This window comes from Salminus brasiliensis, chromosome 3 (assembly GCF_030463535.1).
Source record: "Salminus brasiliensis chromosome 3, fSalBra1.hap2, whole genome shotgun sequence".
Classification (NCBI taxonomy): domain Eukaryota; kingdom Metazoa; phylum Chordata; class Actinopteri; order Characiformes; family Bryconidae; genus Salminus; species Salminus brasiliensis.
In genome coordinates, this window is record NC_132880.1 from 27368252 (window position 1) to 27393545 (window position 25294).

The 25294-nt window shown below is 37.0% G+C and overlaps 2 protein-coding genes across 4 annotated transcripts in view; one reads left to right on the forward strand and one right to left on the reverse strand.

Annotated features, from left to right (window-relative positions):
- The window catches only part of clcn1a (chloride channel, voltage-sensitive 1a), a 41984-nt gene extending 20893 nt beyond the window's left edge, over nt 1-21091 (forward strand). Inside the window, exons 9-22 of the mRNA XM_072674452.1 lie at nt 1765-1866; nt 2074-2158; nt 3831-3986; nt 4561-4630; nt 5194-5304; nt 8534-8747; nt 10083-10216; nt 10962-11149; nt 12919-13000; nt 13190-13275; nt 14710-14754; nt 14886-14990; nt 17256-17342; nt 18496-21091. Coding sequence (XP_072530553.1) covers nt 1765-1866; nt 2074-2158; nt 3831-3986; nt 4561-4630; nt 5194-5304; nt 8534-8747; nt 10083-10216; nt 10962-11149; nt 12919-13000; nt 13190-13275; nt 14710-14754; nt 14886-14990; nt 17256-17342; nt 18496-18966 — 1936 coding nt within the window. The 3' untranslated portion in view covers nt 18967-21091. The remainder of the gene's footprint in view (nt 1-1764; nt 1867-2073; nt 2159-3830; nt 3987-4560; nt 4631-5193; nt 5305-8533; nt 8748-10082; nt 10217-10961; nt 11150-12918; nt 13001-13189; nt 13276-14709; nt 14755-14885; nt 14991-17255; nt 17343-18495) is intronic.
- A 1479-nt stretch (nt 21092-22570) lies between these two features.
- fam131ba (family with sequence similarity 131 member Ba) overlaps nt 22571-25294 on the reverse strand; it is a 44929-nt gene continuing 42205 nt past the window's right edge. For all 3 annotated transcript variants that reach the window (XM_072675790.1, XM_072675788.1, XM_072675789.1), the window contains one exon: nt 22571-23680. In XM_072675790.1, coding sequence (XP_072531891.1) covers nt 23438-23680 — 243 coding nt within the window. In that variant the 3' untranslated portion in view covers nt 22571-23437. The remainder of the gene's footprint in view (nt 23681-25294) is intronic.

The window sequence follows — 25294 nt, forward strand, 5'->3', positions numbered from 1 at the left end:
CATATTTTCTAGATCTGTTTGCATGGTAGTAAAAATAGGTGTAAGAATAATGGGTTTGTAGTCATTCTTGTGCATAACTGATCTATAATTTTTATTTGTTATTATTATTAAGGTTTTCTTGCATGTTGGCCCATTCAATTAGTGTGACACATCTATACTAGAAATAAGGTCTGTCTGACTGTAAACATTTATAGGGAACCTGGAAAAGTTGCACCCAAACCATTGTTTTACACATTTTACTTTACAAGGAAAATATCCCAAATGGTGGTATTGGTAGTTGAAGGTTAAAGCTAATAAGGTCTGGGAGCTTTACTAGGGATCATCCCTATGTTCACAAGACCACTCATTTATATTTTAGGATTAATGGTTCTAAATCCTGATCATGAAGCACCACTACCCTGCATGTTGTGTGTTCCGAGCTCTAATACACTCTGTTCACTCTGCCAGGATATGGACAGACTCTCAAGGCTAAAGGAGTTGTTTTTATTGATAGAGGGACAAGCCAAAGACGTAGTAAAAAGGACAAGCAGGTTCAAAATTGTAAAGCAACGTAACATCAGCATGTGACTAAATTAGAAAGAAAATGAAATATCAGCCAAGGTAGAAACCAAAAAGCAAACAATAAAAAAGGCTATTCAGAAACCCTCATGTCCCTCATTGGTTGTGTGAAAGCATGTGGGTGGTGCCTGAGAACCTGGGTGCTCCTGGGAAATGAAGTTCCCAGGGCTGACAGTGTCTCTGTCTGAAGGAGCTTGTTATATGGTTAATTAATATATTAGATATGCTAGTAGCAGGGGAACTCTGGTTCCAAATATACAGGGCAGTGGTGCTCCGGGGCCGGAATGGAAAAACGATTTTGAAAAACCAATTGTGTTAATATATAATACATTTTATCCATTTGCAATCATCAGTCATATTTAAATAATGTCTCATAAAGTCCCATGCAGAGTTAAATTTTTTTCTGAAATATTGTATTTCCTTATATCAAGAGTGCCAGGGCTGTATGTAGTGTTGGGAACGGTTTGTTATGTTGGAAAGTTCTATTTTCCCAGTGCCCAGGATTCCCACGTTTCCGTATTGCAGCCTTATTTGGCCTTTAACATTAGTACCGCTGGCATATTTGAGTAAATAATATTTGAAATAAAAAAATAGAATATTTGAAAGAAATACCTTGAGAATGTCCGACCATGGAAACATAAGTATGCTCCCTGTTACTAACTAGCTTTCTCTATTAGAGACTGTTTTCTGTTTTACCATTTGGGAGTGGTCAAGATTAGTTTTGGTCAGTTTTAATGCAGCTTGGTCAGCTTGATCAGTCAGTTTTAAACAAACTTTTGCTAAGAAATAGAACATAGAACATCTATTCCCTGACTTAATGTGTTCTGATCTAAGCAACTAGCAAATAATATGCGTTGTGAACATTTGACCTAAAGGATTAGTGTAGTCAAAATGCTGATGTTGCTAATAGAAGTGTAATGTGATTTGCATGATGATAATTGATGCCTGTTTTTATTTATTGTTACACACATAAGCATTAGGATCATCTGTGCCTCTCATATAGTAGCTCATGCTATTTTTTAATATTTTAATATACAACATCATTTCAGACTGTTGGCCATGATGCCAAAACATTGAAACTTGACTTCTGTGAGTGCCCTGAATTGATTTGGGCTACAGCATCAGGTCACGTAGGATTTTAAAGGATGCTTACAGTAAAGTAGCTGTAACTGACCAAACGTTTGTTTCTGTTGCTCATCTACACAGCATTTCTTGTGGGTTTCTTGGAGCTTTCTTCGTCTACTTGAACCGGCAGGTTGTCCTGTTCATGAGAAGACCCAATCTCCTAACACGCTTCCTTACCAGACAGTAAGAGAGAGGAAGAGAGATGATGGGAGGGAGGGTGGACATAAAGTTGCTTACACTCACAATGGTCTGTTTAACACGTTGTGAATACGAAATAGTTGGGTTTTAGCATTGCTTTAGTGAAAATCTTTTTTAAATTGTAACAAACAATATTGTCTGTTTTGAGAAAATGACAATATGATTTTGCTTTTTTTTTTTTTTTTTTTACAGTCGGCTAATTTTTCCAGCTGTTGTTACTTTTCTCATCACAACGCTGACGTTTCCTCCAGGGTTTGGACAGTTCATGGCAGGAGAGGTCAGAGCAAATCACAACTAGAGTCCCTTCATGTAGCTTGGTTATACATTTCTTCTCACATTTAGAATAATATTAATTATTTTTAATGATTAATGTCCAATGATTATTATAAATTATTATTATTAATCAGTATCATTATTAATATTAATATTATTATTATTATTATTATTATTATTATTAGTATTATTATTATTAGTATTAGTATTATTATTATCATAATCATCATCATTATTATTATTTTTGTTGTTGTTGTTATTAGTAGTAGTAGTAGTATATGCATAATACATATACATATTGTGATCATTAGCATTAAAGTCTATTACATGTCTTACCAAGTTTAGACTGAACCCTCAGATTGGCGTATCAGTTTTAAAATATGAAGCATTCTGCAATATAAGCTATCAGCCTTTTCTGTGTCATTTTATCTCAATGAGCCAAAACATTAAAACTAGTCCTCCTAGTGGCATCAAAACAGTTTTGATCTGCTGAGGCATGGACTGTACAAGGCCGCTGAAGGTGCTCTGTGGTATCTAGCACAAGAACAGTAGCGAGTTGGAGCTGCCAAAGACCCGAGAGATTTTAGAGACTGGGAAAGCACCTTGAACTCTTTGTCATGTTCTTTAAACTATTCCAGAGCAGTGTGCAGTGCGGTAGTTGTTGAAAGAGGCTGCTGTCATTGGAAAATAGCATTGCTATTTTTCAGGAGTAGGAATAGCAGGTACCCGGTCTGTAGTGATGTTTAGGTAGATGGCCTGTGTCTCTTGACTTGAGCTACAGTAGTTTTTTGTTGGTCCAAACCAAATGGGATAGCCTTTACTGCCCTTATGCATCAATGAGCCTTAGATGCCCTGTACCCTGTTGTCGATTTGTGGTTTGTCCCTCCTGGGACCACTGTCGGTAGGTATTCACCACTGCTGACTGGGACAGGGGTGCTGCAAGGGACTTTGGGCCCCACCACCGCCCTAGGCAACGCCAGCCCTCAAAAATGTAACATTGTGCATGCATTGGAATTTACTATTAGATTCAAGATGTCTACACTCTATAATAAAAGTGCTAAAGTAATTACTGTGATTCAATTATATTTATAAATGAATTAGAACAATTTAAAAAAACAATAACAATAAAAAACATTTTCCACAAAAGAATCCCTGCAATCATTCCTGCCAACTCATTTAACACAATCCTGCTAACCTCCTTCTTTGGTTGGAATGATATATTTGAAAAATACAATGAATGATGACATTTTAATAGTTTAAAATAAATAAATAAAAATAAAGTAAATATTCTAATATATACATTTTTGAGCTCCTTTCAGTCTCACACTCTCGTTCAAACTTTTCCTCCCCATGCGATACCCCTGAACTGGGAGCACTCCATAAGCCTTGCTGTTTCAGAGATGATCTGACCCAGTTTGGCTATAATCATTTGGCCCATGTCAGAGTCACTCAGTTCTTCATGCCTGTCGGTTTCTCCCACATTCAACACGTTCACTAACTGGCTGTCCAGTTGTGGTCTCAATATATCCCAGATAATCAATGTTTTGGCTCATCGCAACTAAAATTTTGCACAAAATGTAGGATTATATCATATCATATTAAAGTTAAATCACTGATTTAAGATTTAAGACTTTTTTGAATGATACTGTATATTTACTATTTCACTCATAACATAGCTAATGCCCCGGGAGGCCATCAATTCTCTGTTTGACAACTTCACCTGGACTAAGATTTGGGGGTCAGCTGCTCCGCCTGGTCTGGGGCGATCTTCCGTCTGGTTTCATCCTGATGTTAATGTCTTCATTGTACTATTTCTCTTCTTCATCATGAAGGTAACCCTCCTCTTTTATCCTATGCATTCATGTTCTATTGACTGCTGCTAAGAAATCTTTTTACATAATTGCATAAAAAAACATGACACACCATCCTAATCGCGTCTTTTAATTTCTGTGGACAAACCGTGTCCTCTGCTCCTCTTCTCTGCACAGCCTAGGTTTGTGCCTCATGGTTCAACTCAAATAACAAAAGGTTAAAATGGTGTTTGACAGACACAGTCCTATGCTGAGGGAGCTACTGCAGGATTATATGATCTTGGACACACAGCAGATATCATGCTTCAGGAGACTTGCTGAGACTTGCACATAGAGGATTACTGCATGCAGTAGCTGTTGCCCTTTGTAAGTGACTGGGGGCAGTCGTAGTGAGCTACATGAGACATTGTGCCATAGCAGAGTCTCTAGGCGTAAGTTGCAGCATTTAAAACATATCAGCTATCAGCTAAAAAATCAGATACTGACCCTCGCATAGAAAAAAACAAATGCAAATCAAGACATTTGAGATTTTGAAGAAGCAGCTTTCAGATGACAAAAGTAAAGATTTGCATTTTTTTCTTATTCTGTCCTACAGTTCTGGATGTCTGCTGTTTCAACAACAATGCCCATCCCCTCTGGGGCTTTCATGCCTGTTTTTGTGCTTGGTAGGCATACAGCAGATCTTTTTTATTATTGTTATTACTATTATTATTATTACTGTTTGCCTAGCAAGACTACAGAGTATTTCATGATCAGTGTCGAAAAGTTGGGATCAAACTCCTCTTACTAGTTCGGAAATTATTTGTTGTTTTTAAACATTAATGCATTTGATAAATATTTGTGTTCACAAACACTGTATTTAATCTATGATAATAATTAATATTTATGTTCATAAGTGGAAAAAAAAAACATTTACTTTAAATGGTCATACAGCATCCTTAAATGGAAGTTTTATAGTGATTGGACAATTATGTCAAAGGGCTGCTGAACGTCAATCAGCCAATAGCCTTACATGGCCTTGTCCTGGCCTTGTCTTGATGCAGAGGACAAGGCATTAAAGTGAGCTGAGTGAGAGGTTAAGAAAAGTTTATTTTAATTTGAAGCTGCCTAAAGTAATAATATTAGCTAAAAAATACTTTATACCCTGCACACATATTTTACAGGGGGGTTGAAGTATTAAGTGTTTTTTCTATTGACAGATCATACTCTATATGTTTTACTTCTGTAGGTGCATCATTTGGACGTCTCGTAGGGGAGATCATGGCCACTCTATTCCCTCATGGCATTTTGTTTGATGGGATACTCTACCGCATCATCCCTGGAGGGTATGCTGTTATTGGTCAGTCTTCCCACTTACATCTTCTCTTCTTTTCCTTTTTTTCATTTGTTATATTACTGACATTTTTGGTGAAAAAGTAAAGAATGCAATCCATCATGCAGTGCCACAGATAGAGCAATAGATACCATTTCACTGATTAATGCATTTCATTCTTTGGAAACAACCCCCCGCTTATTGTTTTTCAGTGAAGAGATCATGCATTAAGAATGTCTAAGATAATCCTTTATTAGTCCCACAGTGTCACAGCAGAAAAGGGATAGCAAGACACTCAGATGCAAAAACTTACCAATATACAGTGTGTGCAGAATTATTAGGCAAGTTGTATTTAAGAGGATGCTTTTTATTATTGAACAACAACTATGTTCTCAATCAACCCAAAAGACTCATAAATATCAAAGCTTAATATTTTTGGAAGTTGGAGTGGGTTTTTTTTTAGATTTGGCTATCTTAGGAGGATATCTGTTTGTGCAGGTAACTATTGCTGTGCAGAATTATTAGGCAACTTATACTGTACTGTTTTCCCTCCCTGTAGATCTCACATTTTATGAGGGACCACAGGTTCTCTATGGGGTTCTCTATCAGGTGAACAAGGGGGCCATGTCATAATTTTTTCTTCTTTTAGACCCTTACTGGCCAGCCACACTGTGGAGTATTTGGATGCATGTGATGGAGCATTGTCCTGCATGTTTTTTTGAATGATACCGACTTCTTTCTGTACCACTGCTTGAAGAAGGTGTCTTCCAGAAACTGGCAGTAGGTCTGGGAGTTGAGCTTCACTCCATCCTCAACCCGAAAAGGTCCCACAAGTTCATCTTTGATACCAGCCCATACCAGTACCCCACCTCCACCTTGCTGGCGTCTGAGTCGGAGTGGAGCTCTCTGCCCTTTACTGATCCAGCCTCGGGCCCATCCATCTGGCCCATCAAGAGTCATTCGCATTTCATCAGTCCATAAAACCTCAGAAAAATCAGTCTTAAGATATTTCTTGGCTCAGTCTTGACGTTTTATCTTATGTTTCTTGTTCAAAGGTGGTCGTTTTTCGCCTTCCTTACCTTGGCCATGTCCCTGAGTATCGCACAGCTTGTGCGTTTTGATACTCCAGTAATGTTGTAGCTCTGAAATATGGCAAAACTGGTGGCAAATGGCATCTTGGCAGCTTCACGTTTGATTTTCCTCAATTCATGGGCAGTTATTTTGAGCCTTTTTTTTTCATCACATTTCTTGCGACCCTGTTGGCTATGTGCCATGAAACGCTGATTGATCACGCTTCAAAAGTTTGGCAATTTCAAGACTGCTACATCCCTTTGCAAGACATCTCACAACCTTTGACCTATTAGAGTCCATCAAATCTCTCTTCTGACTCATTTTGCCAAAAAAAGGAAGTTGCCTAATAATTAAGCACACCTTATATAGGGTGTTGATGTCATTAGACCACACCCCTTCTCATTACAGAGATGCACATCACCTGATTTACTTGATTGGTAGTTGGCTTTATAGAGCTTGGAATAAGATAACATGTATATAAAAGGATGATGTGATCAAAATACTCATTTGCCTAATAATTCTGCACACAGTGTATACACAATATAAATAATAGTAAAAAGCAATAACAATATTATTTACAGATTGTTTACAGGTATTTACAGGCTCTTAATTGCACATGTGGTGGGGGTGGTGGTGTGTGTGTGTGGGGGGGGGTATTGCACATTGTATTTGTACATTGAGGGATCTCTGTCCCCTGAACATGTGTGTGTAGTTTAAGTGTGTGTGTATGTGGTCCGCTGGGAGCAGTGCTGGTTGTTTACCTCCCCTTTTTGGACTGAAATAACTGCTCAAAATGATTGGTGATATTTCCTGACTTCTGATGACTAATATTATAGGAAGTCACAAAGAATCCCAGAGTAACACTCTATTTTTATTCTATTCCATCTACAAAGCCTCTCCTGGGTTTGAGTAATATTAGTGTTCATGAGTCAAACAGTCATCAGGCAAACACGGAACAAGAATGGTGTGCATGTCAGGATAGTATGGAGAAACCCACCACTCTTCAAAAATAACTGTTTATTCTATATAGCTTTTTGGCTTTAGTAAGCCAGGTTTATTTAGAGCAATTAAAAAAATTATCATAAACTCTCATAATGTGTCTTTTTTGCTCTGTGGCTTACACAGAGGGTTAAGAGGTTAAATGTCACATAATAGATATTATGGACAGTGAGGCCAGACAACAAAATATACCAGCTTCAAACAGTGAGACAAATATACACTAACAAACTGTGCTAGACAATACATCACTTAATTACTAGTGCTAATTATGCTACAGTGTGATCGAGGTGCACATAGTCATGGTCAGTTAAAGTACCGTGGCCCTGCCCTGTAATTTTAGGCCCTGTCTAAATACTCACCCTAGACGCTTCTTCGTAGTGTAAATTTTACTGAAATTGTCAAAGGATGGATAAAAAAGTGTAAGTGTTTAACGCGTTTAAAGCGTCACATCCCTTTACCTGTATTCGACACTGCTTCTTAATTATCAAATACCGCAGTAGCCACAATGCTGAATTTGCTGCTATTTCCGCTGCTCAAATGGATAAGTGTTCAGTGGCAGAGAATCATTTCAAGGATAATGAAATGTTTTGCAAATTTTTTGCATTTCTGTGGAGACACTTTTCCCCCCAGCTCCATGGTTTTGATCATTTCCCTAATAAAGACAATGTCATTAAAAGGTTTTAGAAGCTAGAACAGAAATGTGTATAATGTTGTTGAGACATTACAGTTACACTCCATTCGTATTCAGTCATTTCTTTGACTCGTGAACAGCCTTTCATTTTCTGATCTATTATTTACTCTACTATTATTTCTATTTTTTACTCTACTATTTTATAAAAGGGACAAATTTGATTGTGAAACCTTCCAAATGTGCAAAATGATGTTTTTCTGGAACACTGACAGCACACCAAAAAAAAAACACATGCTAATTTTCCACACTTATTAACTTAAAACTCCAAAGGCCCTATCATACACCCTGCACAAGATGCAACGTAATACTTTCTAACACCTCTGTAAGTTATTTGTTGTTGTTGTTGTTGTTACGTGATGTGCATTGTTTGATCTAATATCGACAAAATATTCATTCAGAATTTTACCTTATTATTAATTAATTTATTTATTTATTTATTTATTGAACTTACTAACTAACTTCATTTTATTCTCTTTGTTCTGGGTTCTTTCACAGGTGCAGCTGCGCTGACGGGGGCGGTCACTCATACGGTTTCCACTGCAGTGATTTGTTTTGAACTAACTGGTCAGATTTCCCACATTCTGCCCATGATGGTTGCAGTTATCTTGGCCAACATGGTAGCCCAGGGCCTTCAGCCTTCACTGTATGACTCTATAATCCAGGTCAAGAAGCTGCCCTACCTGCCTGAGCTGGGGTTTGGCCATATCAGGTGAGATAACACCTGGATTGCAGACCTTTGATTTCAGAAGAGATACTGGACAGGCAGACTCCTTCTGATGTGTATAGGCTTATAAAAGGGCTAAATGGGGCTAAACCTGCAGTACTATGCAGAAGTCTTAGGCTGTCAAACACATGCACACACCACTTCAAAATAAGATAACACTTTATTGATCACAAATGAAAATTGCAGTGTGACAGTACTGTACATATTGCACATGTGAACAGATACAGTATACATTGTCAGAAAAAAAATACACCAAAGGTTAAAGAAAAGCTATTAACAACAAACCATAAGTAAAGGTAAGTAGGGTTGATGTGGTGTTTGTTACATTCGCCATATATATATATATATATATATATATATATATATATATATATATATATATATATATATATATATATATATATATATATATATATATATATATATATATGGGATTCTGATTCTGATGTTCCCTTTTAATCAATAAATAAAATAAATCTATTCCCAATCCCATTCCAATAAACTAGAATACATATTTGTATTGAATAGCACATTTATACGCACATGATTGTTTTAAATACCAGCGAATACAAGAGAAGTCTTGTTAGTTAGAAGTAATCTGACCTTCTGAACTGGATTGATGTCAAAATGATAACTTTTTAAATGAGTTATTGACACTTATAACCACTAAAAGGAAGCATTTCTGTAAAGTGTCAAGGTTTAGTAATTTAATATGCTAATCTATGCCAAATCATTTCTGTTCCTGTTGCTGATTGATTAAACGGTAGTCATTTATTTACATATATCTGATAAAGCTGACAGGTATTAACACTCACTGATGGACTAATTTAAAATCATTCATTACGGTGGTTTTACTGAACACTCTCTTTTCCAGGCAAGGTGATATTAATGCTAAGGTGTTTTGGAGTGCTGGGCCCAGATCACTAGCTTTACATATAGCTTTTTTAGCACAGTTCCTTTTGCATTCGTTATTGGTCATTAGTGGATTTATTTCATTCTTCTGATTATGATTATTGATTATTTAAATGCCCCATAGAAAAACTAATTAAAATGACAATTTGAATACATTTTTCATAAGAAAGGAATAATTTATAAGATTATTATGCTTAATATTTAATTGTTTATATTTACAATAACATAATTTTTGTTGTTAAAGATCAATTTTCTGTATTTTCCAAATTCCAAATTACAAGATTTGTATTGCATAAAGCAATATTTCTGATTCTGCTGTTTTTATATGTGCTGTTAATGCAAATAGTGACAGTGCATACAGAGACAGCCACAGCAAAAAAGTGCTGTTTGTTCTCTCCTCTGTCACAGCCAGTATAATATCTTTGTTGAAGACATCATGGTGAGGAAAGTGAAGTTTCTGTGCTCACAGTCCACATACAGAGAACTGCTATATCTGCTAGACTCTACCTCCCTCAAAACTATACCACTGGTGGATTCAAAAGGTGAGATTTTGGCATAAACACTTGAATGAATTGTGCAACTATATATTAATGTGTTTATCCACACCTCTACTGCATTTTGTAAATATGGATGCCCCCCTTGTGAGTCTTCCTCCTTGTGACTCTTTCTCCTTGTGAGTCTTCCCCCATGTGAATCTTCCTCCTTTTGAAACTTCCTCCTTGTGAATCTTCCTCCTTGTGAGTCTTCCTCCTTGTGAGTCTTCCCCCCTTGTAAGTCTTCCCCCCATTGTGAGTCTTCTCCCTTGTGAGTATTGGTTTCTCCCGGGGTTTCTTCCTCCAGCTCCAGTTTCTCCTTGCCACTGTCGCTGTTGGCTTGCTCACTGGGGGTCTTAGGATTTCATGTCTTTTTATCTTGTTGATTTCTTGTCTTTTATTAATTGCTGATTGTATAAACCTGCTTTTTGACAACAACAGTTGTAAAAAGCGCTATACAAATACATTTGATTTGATTTGATTTTGTTTAGTTGTATGAGAGCCTGAGGGGTAAAACTGGGTAGATTGTTGATTGACCAATCAGAAAGAAACTGCAGTTATATGACTACTGTCAAAAATCACTACTATCAAATATGAAGTGATTTTACAACATAATTCTAACCTCTTTCAGCAGGCCACAAGTAGCCACTGATGTTCTTGCATTTAATTGACATCAAACTGAAAAACAAGGAAAAGATAAACAAATGCTGACCTTTTTTTTTTAAGACTTCTTCACCCTTACTTTTATCCTCAGAGTCCATGATTCTGTTGGGTAGCATCGATCGGTCTGAGCTTCTTGCACTCTGTGACTGGTGGCTGTCAGCAGATAGGCGGATCCTGATGCATGGACAGGGTTTGCATGGCCATGGGTCATGTGCCAAAGTCAGCTGGGAATCCTTTGCTTTTGTAGATGAAGAAGGTGAAGAAAGTGGAGGTGACAAGGTGTGTCCTTTATTCTGTTTGTTCAAACATTTCCATTATTTATTTATTAATTTATAGCTATTTCAAATAATGATTCAGAAGCTGAAATATTGTATTGCTTATTCCTTTTTAAGCAAGTAATTGTCAAACAGTGTTTTTATATATATATTTATCTATATACTAATACATTGATATACAGCTCTGGGGAAAAAAATAGGAGACCACCCTACATTATCAGTTTCTCTGGTTTTACTATTTATAGGTGTTTAGGGAAATTAACATTTGCGTTGTATTTTATAAACATTGTAGAACATTTATTTGCAGAATAAAAGTCTATGTAACCATTTAAGCTTAGAGCAGATACTTTTTTAGTCATTTAGACTGGTGGTAAAGATCAGTTTATCCAAAAAACAGTGAAATGTTCACTTCTGTCAATTCCATCCAATCAGATTTGGAAATCTGCTACATAGATCATAGAACTTTATCACAGTTAGTTCACAGGGCAGATGAGTATGTCTACACCAAGTATAACAACGAGAGAAATAGAAGACTAAATTTCCTCAGTGTATCTGATAAAGCAGCCTCGACTACACATCTCTTATACACACTTCTGATATTTTTACTCTTTTCTTGGGGCAGCAGTTAGAGCGCAGGGATATCGATAACAGGGTTGTGGGTTCGATTCCCGGGCTCGGCAAGCTGCCACTGTTGGGCCCTTGAGCAAGGCCCTTTACCCTCTCTCCTCTCTGGCTGTGTGTGTGTACTCACTGCCCCTAACACGTGTGTATGTAAGTGTGTGTTCACTACCAGATGGGTTAAATGCGGAGGACACATTTCGCTGTACAGTGTACACTGTACAGTGACAAATACGTGCACCTTTACTCAACAGGTAATGATGATAATAATGAATTTAAATAATAATAATAAGGTAAAGATAATAATCTGGGCTACATAAAGACATACATAAAGGCTACATATCACAGTTGGCTGTTTTGGTAAACATCATAATACAGCACAAAATGGTTAAATATGCACTTGTAGAACTTACTCACATTTCCATCAGATTATAAAAGCAACGCTTTTACAGATTCAGATTTAACCGCAGCACCCAGTGAATTGCCTGTTTAGAAATGACACAAGTAATAAACAGTTAAATAAAAAAATCGAAGTAAAGAGCCTGTTTTGCATAGTATACATAATACATAGTTTTCTTGTCAAATGTCAAGGGACAAATACTTTTTACTCACCATTTTTTATTGTTGCATGTGCTGTGATACACTCTGCTATGAAAGCACATACACTTAGGGCAAATTTCAGATCACACATTAATAATTTGCTTTATTCTAGTAATAATAAAAGACAACAGAAGTGTGCAATGTCTTTCTGTGTTTTTGTTACATTGCTCATCAAAATATTACTTTTGTGCCACAAAAAAACTATCTACAAATGATCAGCTTTATTTTGCTAGCCCATGCTTTGAGATCACGTTGTCTAACTTATATTATAATCAGTTTATGATACTGGTAGATGCAACAGAATTGCAACAGATTATGTTGAATACAACAGATTGTCTTTCCTAAACTAACTCTAACACTGTTACTAATTAACTGAGTTTCTCCTGTTAACAAATCTGTAGATAATGTATAGAGCCAACCAAAACTTTAAAGCTGTGATCTATCAGTTTTTCATTACATAAAAAAATTAGACAACAACACTGAGAAATCATTATTAAAAAGTCAGGCAAAAATAATGCATTAAAATGTCTATTATTCTCTCTGTCAATATCCCAGAGTGTGCCAATACAAGAGGAAAGGAATGGCCCTATGCCTTCACCCAAACCTCCAGAGCCTTCCACAAATCACACAACTCCAGGTAAGTCAGGATTATCCTTAGGAACTGATCTGACACAACAGTGATGCAATATTTGTCACAAGTCATTTTATCAAATAAAAACAGATTATGACATCCCAAAGTAAACTTAGCTGTTTCCTTAAAAGCTGTTCCTGTCAATACCACAATTTAAATGTTCTCTTTGTCTCTCACATTTACTTTTTCCTTCAGATAAAGGCCCCCTGCAGTCTTTCAGGAGAACATTACACAACTTGTTCTCTTCATCTTCAGAAAGACAGACAGAGGGTCAGGCACAGGTGCATACTTGTATAATTGATTAGTCAAGATATCTTGCAAGAAAGCTTCATGGACTGATAAAACCTAAAATTTGTCTTACATGATTTATTCAGTAGCTAGAAGAAGTAAGTGAAACCTTCAGAATGACCAGAGGTTCTGCATTAATTGCTAATAAAATGTGGTTGGTCGTTAACCCCCTAACACTCCAAGACTTATTATACACTAAGGTGTATTATTCAGTAACTACAGGGGCTTCTGTCCCTGTCCTACTTTATCACCTTTACCAAACATTTTCTGTAGCTGCAAAAAAGATTTGTACAATAATGAGGAGGAATGTTGGTCATTTACTACCTTAAATGTGTTTACAATATACAGTATATCTGGGATGCCTTGCAGCACAGCCCTCTTTAAGTCATGCCACAGCATCTCAATAGGGTTAAGGTCTGAACTGGAAGTTGTGCATTCCAAAATACAGATGTTTTTACAGATGTTGTTTTTTTGGTGAACTTGTGTGCTTTGGGTCATTGTCTTGCAATCACCCAACATCTCTTCAGCTTGAGGTCAAGGACTGCTGCCTTTTCATTGCCCTTTGAATGTATTGTTCTTTGAATATTCAAACAGCAGCCCCAAACTATGATACTCCCTCCACCATGCTTTACAGTTTTTGGTGTGCAGTGTTCCTTTTCCTCCAAACATAGGACTGTGCATTTGCTTTAATGTTACACTCTTGTCTCATCTGTCCATAAAACTTTCTTTCAGAGGCATAGTGGTTCTAGTCAAACTTGGGACATAGTGATGTTTTTTTTTCCTGACAGCATTGGCTGTTGACATGTCTTTGCAGTTTGTAGAACCTTCAGTACATATTTAGCTTTATATATTTACCCCTGGGTTCTTTTTTTACCTCTTTAATGACTGCCTGGTGTGCTCTTGGAGTGATCTTAACATGATGCCCACTCCCAGCTGCAGGCCTGATTTTCTTTTTGTTGTTATAAACTGTTTATCTACCAATGGATTGTTTTTAACAATGCTTGTAAAGCCTTTTTTTCAATGCAGAAATCGGGTAATTGCAAAGGGTTCACTTACTTTTTCTTGGAACTGTATATACATTGTCATTCAGAAGTTTGAAATTGAAAATAAGAAAAAAAAAAAAAAGGTTTCGGGTAAATGTATAAAATGATTCAGTCATGCTAGTCCTGGCAGCTTAATGGACTTCAAATAATTAGCATAAAGCTCATGCCTTAATAGTAAAGATGCTGTAATAAATCAGTAGATAGTAGATTAAAAAATAAATGTAATTAATTTATGTAACTTTTTTTGTTTCTAAAATGCTTAAAATGCTGATTGAATATCTGGAAACTTTTATATTGTAGAAATGTATTTAAAATGACAAATACTAATATTATAACTAGTGATTTCAAACTTCTGAACATCACTACGTCTTCTTTTCTCCCCAGGAGCCAACTCCTCCACCCTTCACTGATACAATGACACCTGAGGAGGTTGGGATTATCAATTTCACTCAATGTACCTTTGACTAAACTCTTCATAGCTTTAGTACTGTAAAGCTTTCTTTAATATAAAATGCACCAGAGTCAGTTCCAGACAGCTAATGTAGTATTGTCTGAAACAGATAAAAGCATGGGAGGAGTCAGAGATGGATAAGCCACTCGAGCTCGACCAGATCCGAATAGACCCCTCTCCTTTCCAACTGGTAGAGAGAACTTCACTACATAAGGTAAGTTAAGCTTTGTATTCTGAGCCTGAACTGCAGCTGGTCTAAACAGCTGTTTACCGGTTTGGCCATTTCCTGTTTCAATTTCTCTCCTCACTGTTAACCCCTTGACAGACCAGTCTGAGTGTCTGCCATTGAATGCCTTCATGCCATTAATGAATATTGGTGGCTCACACCCTAAAACAGGAATTGCTAATCAACACAAAACAAAAGAGAGAAGAAAAGTCACTCTAAAGAAGACACACCCACCTTAATGGCATGAATGAATATTGGTGGCTCACACCCTAAAACAGGAATTGCTAATCAACACAAAACAAAAGAGAGAAGAAAAGTCACTCTAAAGAAGACACACCCACCATAGTCTTACATGCCAGTGCAAGTAGGAAATTCAATGTGTTACTGATGGGCATTGTCATTTGGTACAGTTTATATTATAAACATGTGTCAGTTTCTTTTATACCACTATTCAATCATTCAATCATATTTTAAAATAGCTGTTCACCCACTCAGACCCAAGCTAACATGGATTACTGTCACTGACCATACGTTAAGCTAAACTATCAGCAACTTGTAAAACATTTAAACAACATATTCCTTACCTTGTAGTTTTACAGTTTAAAAGTTTGCACCTGCTGTGAAGACTTGTTTCCATTTGTGCAGGTGCTATAAGTGGTGCATTTCAACTGAAATTTTAACAGGTGACAGTAAGCTGATGGAAAGCGTTTTCAGTCGGTGCTAATTTGTCGTCAGCTTGATATGTTTGGACTCAGTATGTGTCGTCTTGCTAAATTTGTTAAGCCGGTTTATATATAGAGGTCACAAGGAGCTTAGCCATAATCAAATGAAGGAGTATCTTAGACTACTTGGCTTTTTTTGTCTGACATTTGCCAGGTTCATTGTGAATCCTTATTTTTTTCCTTACTCTTGTTTACTTTTTCATAAGCAAAAACAAAACAAGCAAAGTAATTATTAGTAACTATTTCTTGCTGTATGATTTGCCATGATTAAAGCTGTTTTACAGCATCATATTTTGTGCAAAAAAGTCAAATGCAAGTGTTTTACATATAAAGTATACTCCAGAGTATAGAGTACAGGTATAAAATGGTATATAAAGTAAAGTAAAATAAGCAAGTAATAAGTTAGTATTTTAGACAATTTATAAATATACACTTACCAAACACAATCGCTCTATTTGCTCTCAGAACAGGCGTAATTATTATGTTGAAGATGTTGAAAACATTGCTCTGTAGTTTTTTCAGAAGCAATTTCATGCTAAAATCTTCCGTTTTACCACATCCCAAAGGTGCTCTATTGGATTCAGATCTAGTGACTGGGAGAGCCACTGAAGAACACTGATCTCATTGTCATGTTCATTAAAACCAGTAAGAGATGACTGTTGCTTTGTGACATGGTAAATCATCATATTGCAAGTAGCCATTAAAAGAGAGGTCATGAAAGGATGCACATGGTCAGCAGCAACACTCGAATAAGCTGTAGCATTCAAGCCCAAAATAAACCAAGAAAACATTCACCACCCAGTAATACCACCTCTGTGATTTTTCACTGTCCTTTCTTTCATCTTAAAGTCTGGCGATTCTTTCATTATCAAGGCATTGCTATCCGCAGAACATCCACTTACTGATTATTTTTCGGATTAAACTCTACAGACTGCTGCGCTGAGTATCCCAGGAGATCAGCAGTTCTAGAAATACTCAAACAAGCAATCATTTCACACTCAAAATTCCTGAGATCACATTTTTGCCACATTTTGATGGTTGATCAGTTGATGGTGAACATTACCTGAAGCTGCTGACTGGTATCTATGTGATTTTATTCATTGCCATGCTGCCACACAATTGGCTGATTAGATAGTTGCATGAATGAGTAGATGTACAAGTTATGTGTTATTAATAAAGTGTGCAGTGAATGCATCACATTTGTTGTACGTATGGATTTTCCCAACATGCCATGTGTAGTTTAAAGATTATCTGCATACAAGAAAAAGAAAATTTTTCACTCCTTATATTAATCTTTGATCAATGTTTTTTTTATTATTATTATTTCATTAATTGTATTTCCCATAAGACCTGTGGACTATTTTGCAGCCCTGTACATCATCACAAACTTTATCATTTGACATTTTTATATATTTAGTAATACTAAAATACCAAAACTCAGCTACGTATATATCACTTCTTCTAAAATATGGCAGTGATATGTTTGATTAAACTGTGTGTTTTTGACTGTATGTCTTTCTTTTCTCCACAGACTCACACATTGTTCTCTCTACTGGGTCTCAGTCATGCCTATGTGACCAGCATAGGCAAGCTGGTTGGAGTGGTTGCATTAAAGGAGGTAGACAGACACATATGCAGCCATTCAACATCCATGAATCCAAACAAATCATATACAGATGGTTGAAACAAAAGTGCAGATGCTTCTGCAAATGTTTTTTTTTATATCATACAATCAAACAATATCCACAATACAATGCGGGGCATGTATAAAAATGCTAAGTAAGACTTGTTTTATTTGACTTTTAATCAAAATGGCTAGAAAAGATGTAAGTGACTTTGAAAGGAACAGGTGGCAGGAACCTTAATCACAAATACAGTAATGCAATATATCATCACTGTCATGCAAACATCTCCAAAATGGCAAATTTTCAATGGAAGTCAATGTAGAAATATTTGAATCTAAAAACATTTCTATTAAAGTGTTTCTATTGGTCTATTCCTACAATCTTTTGATTAGATTAGTGTTTTATTTTGGTTTTGTACAATTTTAGAGTTTTAAAATAAGAAAAGAACACCATCCATACCTTTGGGCACCCCAAGAGTTTTGGTCTCTCAGATTTAGCAATGAGTGATGGTGCACTATTCAACTGTGCAGTGGCACATATATGACCTCCACGGAGAAGTCGTTAGATAAATGCTTTCCAAGCCAAGTCAAGTGAAGAGGCTTTTATTGTCATTCCAACAGTGTAAAAGTACAAAGCAGAGTGAACTGATGTTCCTCCAGGTCAGGCGCAATACAATCCAATACCGAGTACATAAAGACTAAATGCGCCAACGTAGAACCAGAACAATGCAATACATCCAATAAATATGACAGATGGTAGACACAATAAACTGTTAGGACAGCAGAGCACTGACACAGCACTCATTACTGAATCTGTGTGCTGGGAAAAGGTGCAGAGATCTGCAAGGTGCTATGACATACACGCATACACAGGCAGCTTGTAACATAAAGAATAGTTTGAAGAATACAGAACTTGTGTGGTACAGTATCATAGCAGCAAAGTGTGCAAGAGGTACAGGGTGAGAGCATCAATAAGAGATGTGTGTGTGTTTGTGGGTGAGTGTGCATGACGATGATCCCATCAAAAAATCTTGAACATTGTTAGCAACATATGAGAGTAATACATATGTCATAGAAAAGACTATGCAGAATAACCGAATATAATATATTCAGTATATAAAAGATTCTTGTGCTCTGCTTCCGTCAGCTTCAGAAAGCCATTGAGGGCTCCACACGAAGCGGCGTTCGCCTGCGCCCCCCTCTGGCCAGTTTCCGTGGCACCGTGCGGAAGTCCTCAAAACCATCCCAGACTTCGCCGACCTCTTCTTCCCCCGTCTCTCCTCCAGGCTCCCCTGTTGCTCTTGTCCCACCACCACTGGTTCCTCCCCACACACCTACTCCTGCCCCTGCCCCTGCGGCCCTGCCCCGACAGCAGGAGGAAATGGAGGTATGGATTGAAGGAGTAACGCGGGAGCTGGTGGCGGAAAACACCAGCAGCTCCACAACAGGGAGCAGCAGCAGCGGGACAGGAAGTAGCAGCAGCGAGGCAGGAAGTCCAAAAAGCAGCCCGTCCCTATCTGTGTCCTCCCCTCCCTCCATCCCTCTCTCCACCCTGCAACCTGCCCCTGAGAACACAGAAGACGGCGTGGAGGAAAGCGATGAGGAGGAACCCATTTAAGAGCTGTGAAAAGTGCTAGTTTTATTTTCTGTTTCTGTTTCAATTTTGTTGTTGTTTTTTTATAGTGTTGTTTCTGAAAGTGTGATGTCTGTGGTTTTTAAGTTGTCTGCCTCCTTTCTTATGAGGATTTGTGAATCTGTGAAAGGTTGTTTTGATGAATTCTGTGTAAATTTGTTGGTTGATTTTTTTGTTGTCATTAATTGTTTTCAACAGCACTGAAAAAATAAGGACTTTTTGTATCGTCCTGCTGAAAAATTGAAAATATGTATGCACTTTTGCCCGCCGTAGATATTTCAATATATTCAATATAATATATAACAGAAGTTTAAATAAGTTATATTACAGTAAATTTAAGTTGCTCATCTTTATACACAATTTACATGATTTTAACACTAAAATTTGAACTTACCAAATCTCCAACAAAACAGGAAAAGAGGAAATCAGTCAATTAGCAAAACTTCAAACAAGTGTCTATGCTATATTAGACAGCCATTAATTTCTCTCTTGGCAACAAGTAAACAGCAGCATTTCAAAATTATATACACAATTACATAAAATCCTAAAAAGTTCATTTGCTGTCATAATAACATAATAAAGTAACAAAGTAACATATATTGGTATGGTGTATATATATATATATATATATATATATATATATATATCAAATGTCCCTTAGTGCAGCTTGACCAGATGCTTTTGGCAGTTTTAAAGGTGGAGTTTGAATAAATTTGTTCAGGTCACATATTTGAGGTCAGGACCCATGGGAAGGCCATTCCCAAAGTCTATTGTTAGCTCTGTTTGGCTCTTTTTTTAACTCCCTAGTTTATGGTTAATTATTTGTGAAGTTGTACAGGTCAAGCAGGTCAAATTAAAATATATATTATAATATAATATATATAAATAATGTAATATCATTCTACAACCGAATATTTCTTTATATTATTTTTCACAAAAAAAGCTAATTTCACACTTTTGAAAAATGATTCCAAACTTTTTTTTTTTTTTTTTTTTGGTAGTAATTTTTTTTTTATTTCTCTGGATGATTAATCTTTTTGCAAGTATTAATTCATTCTTAGTGAAAGAGATAATAGTTTCTGGGGCATAATTATTAAAAAAAATACTTTAAATTTGGTCTATAAATACAACACCCTTATTTAGTGTCATTTTCAGACACACATTAATCAGTAATTTTGTTGTCACAAGCCTTGCACAAACAACTCCTAAAACATGATGATATTGTTATACATATCAGTTTGTGACTCTGTGTGTATCATTTTGATTTCAGCCCCGTTCATACTGCCTCCATCAAATTCATTTATTTTGCTTTTTTTTTTTTACACGTTGTCATTAAAATTGTTCAGTGATGTTTGGACAGCAGGTGGAGCCCTAACAATATTCAGCACTGAAATTGTAGCTTGCATTTAGGATGTGTTGAAGTGCTGCATATGCACTGCAGAGCCCGCAGTTTCCATACAATATGCATGCAGCATTTTCAGCTAATATTTACATGGCAATCAGCTCACCTGTGCAGAGGTGCATAAAATGTGCATTGTTTAAATCCAGCCTCAGATTGTAATTGCTCCTTACTTCAGTGTGTCATTTCCTGTGCTGATACTGTTCCCATTCAGTCTCACTTTCAAGCATACAAATGCCTCATATTTACACACATTCTTCTCCATCCCCTTTCTTTCTGTCATCTCTCTGCCTCTCAGGTTGCTCACATGTCTTTAAACCAAGGACTCTAAGCAATAATGAACACAGTCTATATGTATATGTACTGTTGAACTATTTCTACTTATAATAGCTCATAGCTGAAGGGTACAGGAGGAAACAGGAAATAATGTAACAAGCACTTGTTTGTCCTTTCAACTTGTCCGATGTCCATTCTGTATTTATTTATTTATTTGTCTGTCTCTGTGTGGACAGGGCAATGTACGGAGCATGTAGGCCTAGCGTTAGTCATTATTTGTAGAAATGTAGTTTATTTATCTGTTTATTTAAAATAATAGTCAATAAAAGTGATCCTTCGAATGTGATGTAGTGGATTTACATGCAGAATGATGATTTTAGATGGTGATGATTTCTTGGACAATTAATAACTATGCAATAAATCATGACTGTTAAACCTCCAGGCACTGAAGTTTGTTATTAGGGCTCCAAGCACTGAGGGTGCTGTTGGTATTTCTCCATTTTCTTCCTTAATATCATTGATTATTAACCATTTGTGTACGTATGTGTGTCCGTGTGAGAGTGTATTTGGACAGGTTGCATCTGGATTCTCTTTCGTCTGGTTTGAAGACTTTCAACCATACAGGGTTCGTCCTCACAGTAAGATTTTTATTTACACATAACACATGATAATACACATATACTGGATATGAGGCTACAACTTAGTATAACAGCTCAACCCATGTTCCTTGTCCGTTTGACTGCAAATTCCTTTTGCAACTTATTAGCGGTCAGATTCCAACTTGACCTTAAAGCAAAACTGTAATGTGGTGTTATTTACTGGTCTGTAATACCAGGGCAATTTTCTTTTGCCAAATTATTGGTTAACTCTTCCATTATGACTGTAGGAAACTGTCAATAAAATTACAGTAATTTAAAGTGAAAGTGCTAATTTCTATAAATGTTAACCGTCATGTTTACATGTTTATCAAAAACAAATAAAATACTGACGAAAAACTGGTGATACTGCAATTTTCCAACTTCACCGCATTGACCATCTACTGAACAGTAAGGTGTTAAACAGCCTAAGAAAATGACTTACAACTAAACTGAAAGATTTTTTTGTTTGATTGTTTAACTCAATGGAACAGTGGAAATATGTCTCCTTCTTGTCACAGTAATGGCATGCTCACATTTGTCCACCTTGTTGTTTAGACATTTACATATCATAGAATATATTAGTTGTACAAAAATAAATGTTGCTCCAGTTGCATAATGGGTTTCAGCACTGAAAGTCAAACTCGCCCACTCTCCACAAAATCATTAAAAAGGAAATTATTTGCAAAGTCGAATAACTGCAGCCTCACACACTGACTAGCTATCTTCTAATCTTCTCTCATTAACTAATAAATAAGAAGAATCTTTTCAAAATATAAAGACAAAAGCCTGCAATAAATGATATAAGAAGCACCTTCTTTTCTCCTATTTCAGCCTATTTCATGTCCACAGTCATATGGTCCGTCATGACTTGACAATGCAAAAAGGATATATAGGTACAGTGATCTCGATGTATTTTCGAAAGATTTGAAAAAAGGTCTGAAAAAATTGAGTATGAGTGAATTTGAATCTTGATTCCAATGAATCTATGCCCGTGGTCTTGCTCTGCAACGGTAAGATTACAGCCATTTGGTTGTTCGACAAATTGTGTATGTAAGCTATATTGCTCATTGTTTGTCACAACATCTTGGTTTAGTGAACCTCTCAGTGTGCAGGTGTTAAAACTCCCACTGTCTTGTGCTATTCTGTAAAAAATAAATAAATAAATAAATAATTAAAAAGTAGCATGTTGAGGCAAAGTAGGTAAGTAGTAAATTAATACAGAGACAAACTGGGGGACAAGAGCTGATAGAACAAGAAATGGAATCACCACTCCAAAAACAGATACATTCTTTTATGTCCATAATAGTGCATAAGTTTTATAAATAGCAGTTCAGTATGGATGTTGAACAGGGCAGCACTGTTTCCAGTTGGGCAGTATTGTGCTTGGTTATATAAAGAAGAAAAATAGATTTGTTGTTTGTGTGTGTGTCTGTGACTGTGTGTGTGTGTGTGTCTGTGACTGTGTGTGGGTGTGGATGCTGGAGGTAAAATACATAGGAGACACTTCACACAACATTATTGCCAAATGGCGTATTGATAATATGTTTCTTTTCTGTCCCAGAATATACCTTTATACATACATACTTACACACACTCTTACACTCATACATACACACACACACACACAAACATACATACATATTGTACGTACATACAAATACATAGCATTTTATTGGCTTTTAGTTTTCTTACAAAAATCAATGTATTTCTTATTACTATATGGATTACTGGTAGTTCAGTCACTTAAATATTCAAAATGCATGCACGTTCTTTTGGTTGTCTTGGTATCTTGGTATTGCACTCATGATTTTCTTTTTGCAAGTGTCCTCCGAGTCATCTTCTTCTTCCTTGCTTTTGCCTGCCTCAAAATCCCAAGCCTTCTCTAGAACCTCGTCACGAATCGTCTCCGCTTCATCGGAGCCCATTCGAAAGTTATGTCCTCCATCACTCTTCAATAATGTATAAATCAGTGCCCCACTCACAGCCAGGAGTCCTTCGCCATGTTTGTGGGACAAAAAAGAGAATGACTACACCTCGGGATGGGAGCTGGGTATACATTAGCTTAATTAGTTGATTATTTCGGTAAAGACAGTTTTTGTCTGTTTGTTCGGTTTTTATGTTCAACTTTCAGCGGATCTGGCGGTCAGTTGGTTGCCACAACCACCACGGACCCCTCCTCCACCACTGCCTCCTCTTCCATCTCCTCCAGCGATTGGACGACGCAAGATGTGACCTCAAAGGCCATGTGCCCAGCCCTTGGCTCTGCTGGTGCCTGTGCCGGACTCACGCTGCCAGGTGTGGTGGGGTCCTCTCGTGGAGGTGGAGGAGTGAGGACGGGGGTGACAGACGTTGGTTCAGGTTCAAGTGTTAATGTGATGTCATCATCCTTGAAGAGAAAAAAACAAAAAGTGAGCCAAAGTAGCCAAAAATCTAAATTACTCTGGTTTTCATTTTACTCTTGCCTTTTATATATATATATATATATATATATATATATATATACAGTCATGCCCAAAAGTATTCATACCCCTGGCAAAGTTTGACTTAAATTTACTTTTATTTAACCAGAAGTTATATTTTTGCCTTGAAACGACACAGGCATCTCCCAGGAGATAACACGATGATGTACAAGAGGCATCATTGTGGGAAAAAGTATTTCTCAGCTTTTATACACATTTGAACAAAAAGTGGCATGTCCAAAATTATTCATACCCTTTGAAAACTGTCACAGTATATGGGAAAATCCAAAGTTCTATACCATTCCAAATAGTCCAAGCTGTTTTAAAGCATCCTAATTACCCTGATTCATTGGGAACAGCGTGTTTTAATCAACTCAACAGGAGAAAAACAGCAGCTCTCTGCAGTTGGTTTGTGGACAGTCATGGCTAAGACAAAGGAGCTCACTAAGGACCTGCGGCTGTGCATTGTGGCCGCTCACAAGTCAGGAAAGGGCTATAAAGCCATATCAAAATGTTTTCAAGTTCCAGTGGCTACAGTGCAAAGTATTATTAAAAAATACAAGAAGTTCCGCACTGTGGAAAATCTCAGAAGATGTGGTCGGAAGAAAAATCCAAGGATCACCACCAAGGCCATCCTGGTGAATCTGGACTCTGCTGGTGGCGACATCTCAAGGCAGACAGTTCAACGGACACTGCACACTGCTGGGTTCCACGGACGCAGGCCAAGGAGGACACCACTTCTCCAGAAAAGGCACACAAAAGCCCGCTTGACCTTTGCAAATGCTCATCTGGACAAAGAAGAAGACTTCTGGTGTTCTGTTTTATGGTCAGATGAAACAAAAATTGAATTGTTTGGCCACAATGATGTGTGCACCATTTGGCGTAAAAAAGGAGAAGCCTTCAACCCTAAGAACACCATCCCCACTGTCAAACATGGTGGTGGGAACCTAATGTTTTGGGGGTGTTTTTCAGCCAATGGACCAGGGAACTTGATCGCAGTAAATGGCACCATGAAAAAAGAGCAATACATCAAGATTCTCAACAACAACATCAGGCAGTCTGCAGAGAAACTTGGCCTTGGGAACCGGTGGACATTTCAGCACGACAACGACCCAAAACACACAGCCAAAGTGGTAAAGAAATGGTTAGCAGACAAAAACATTGTCTGCTAACCATTGTTTTGCAGTGGCCCAGCCAGAGTCCTGACTTGAATCCAATTGAGAATCTGTGGAGGGAGCTAAAGATCAGGGTGATGGCAAGGAGACCCTCGAACCTCAAAGAGTTGGAGCTCATCACTAAAGATGAATGGGCAAAAATACCAGGGGAGACATGCAAAAAGCTGGTCAGCAATTACAGGAAGCGTTTGATTTCTGTAATAGCCAATAAAGGCTTTTCTATTAATTATTGAGAAGGGTATGAATAATTTTGGACATGCCACTTTTTGTTCAAATGTGTATAAAAGCTGAGAAATATTTTTTCCCACGATGATGCCTCTTGTACATCATCGTGTTATCTCCTGGGAGATGCCTGTGTCATTTCCA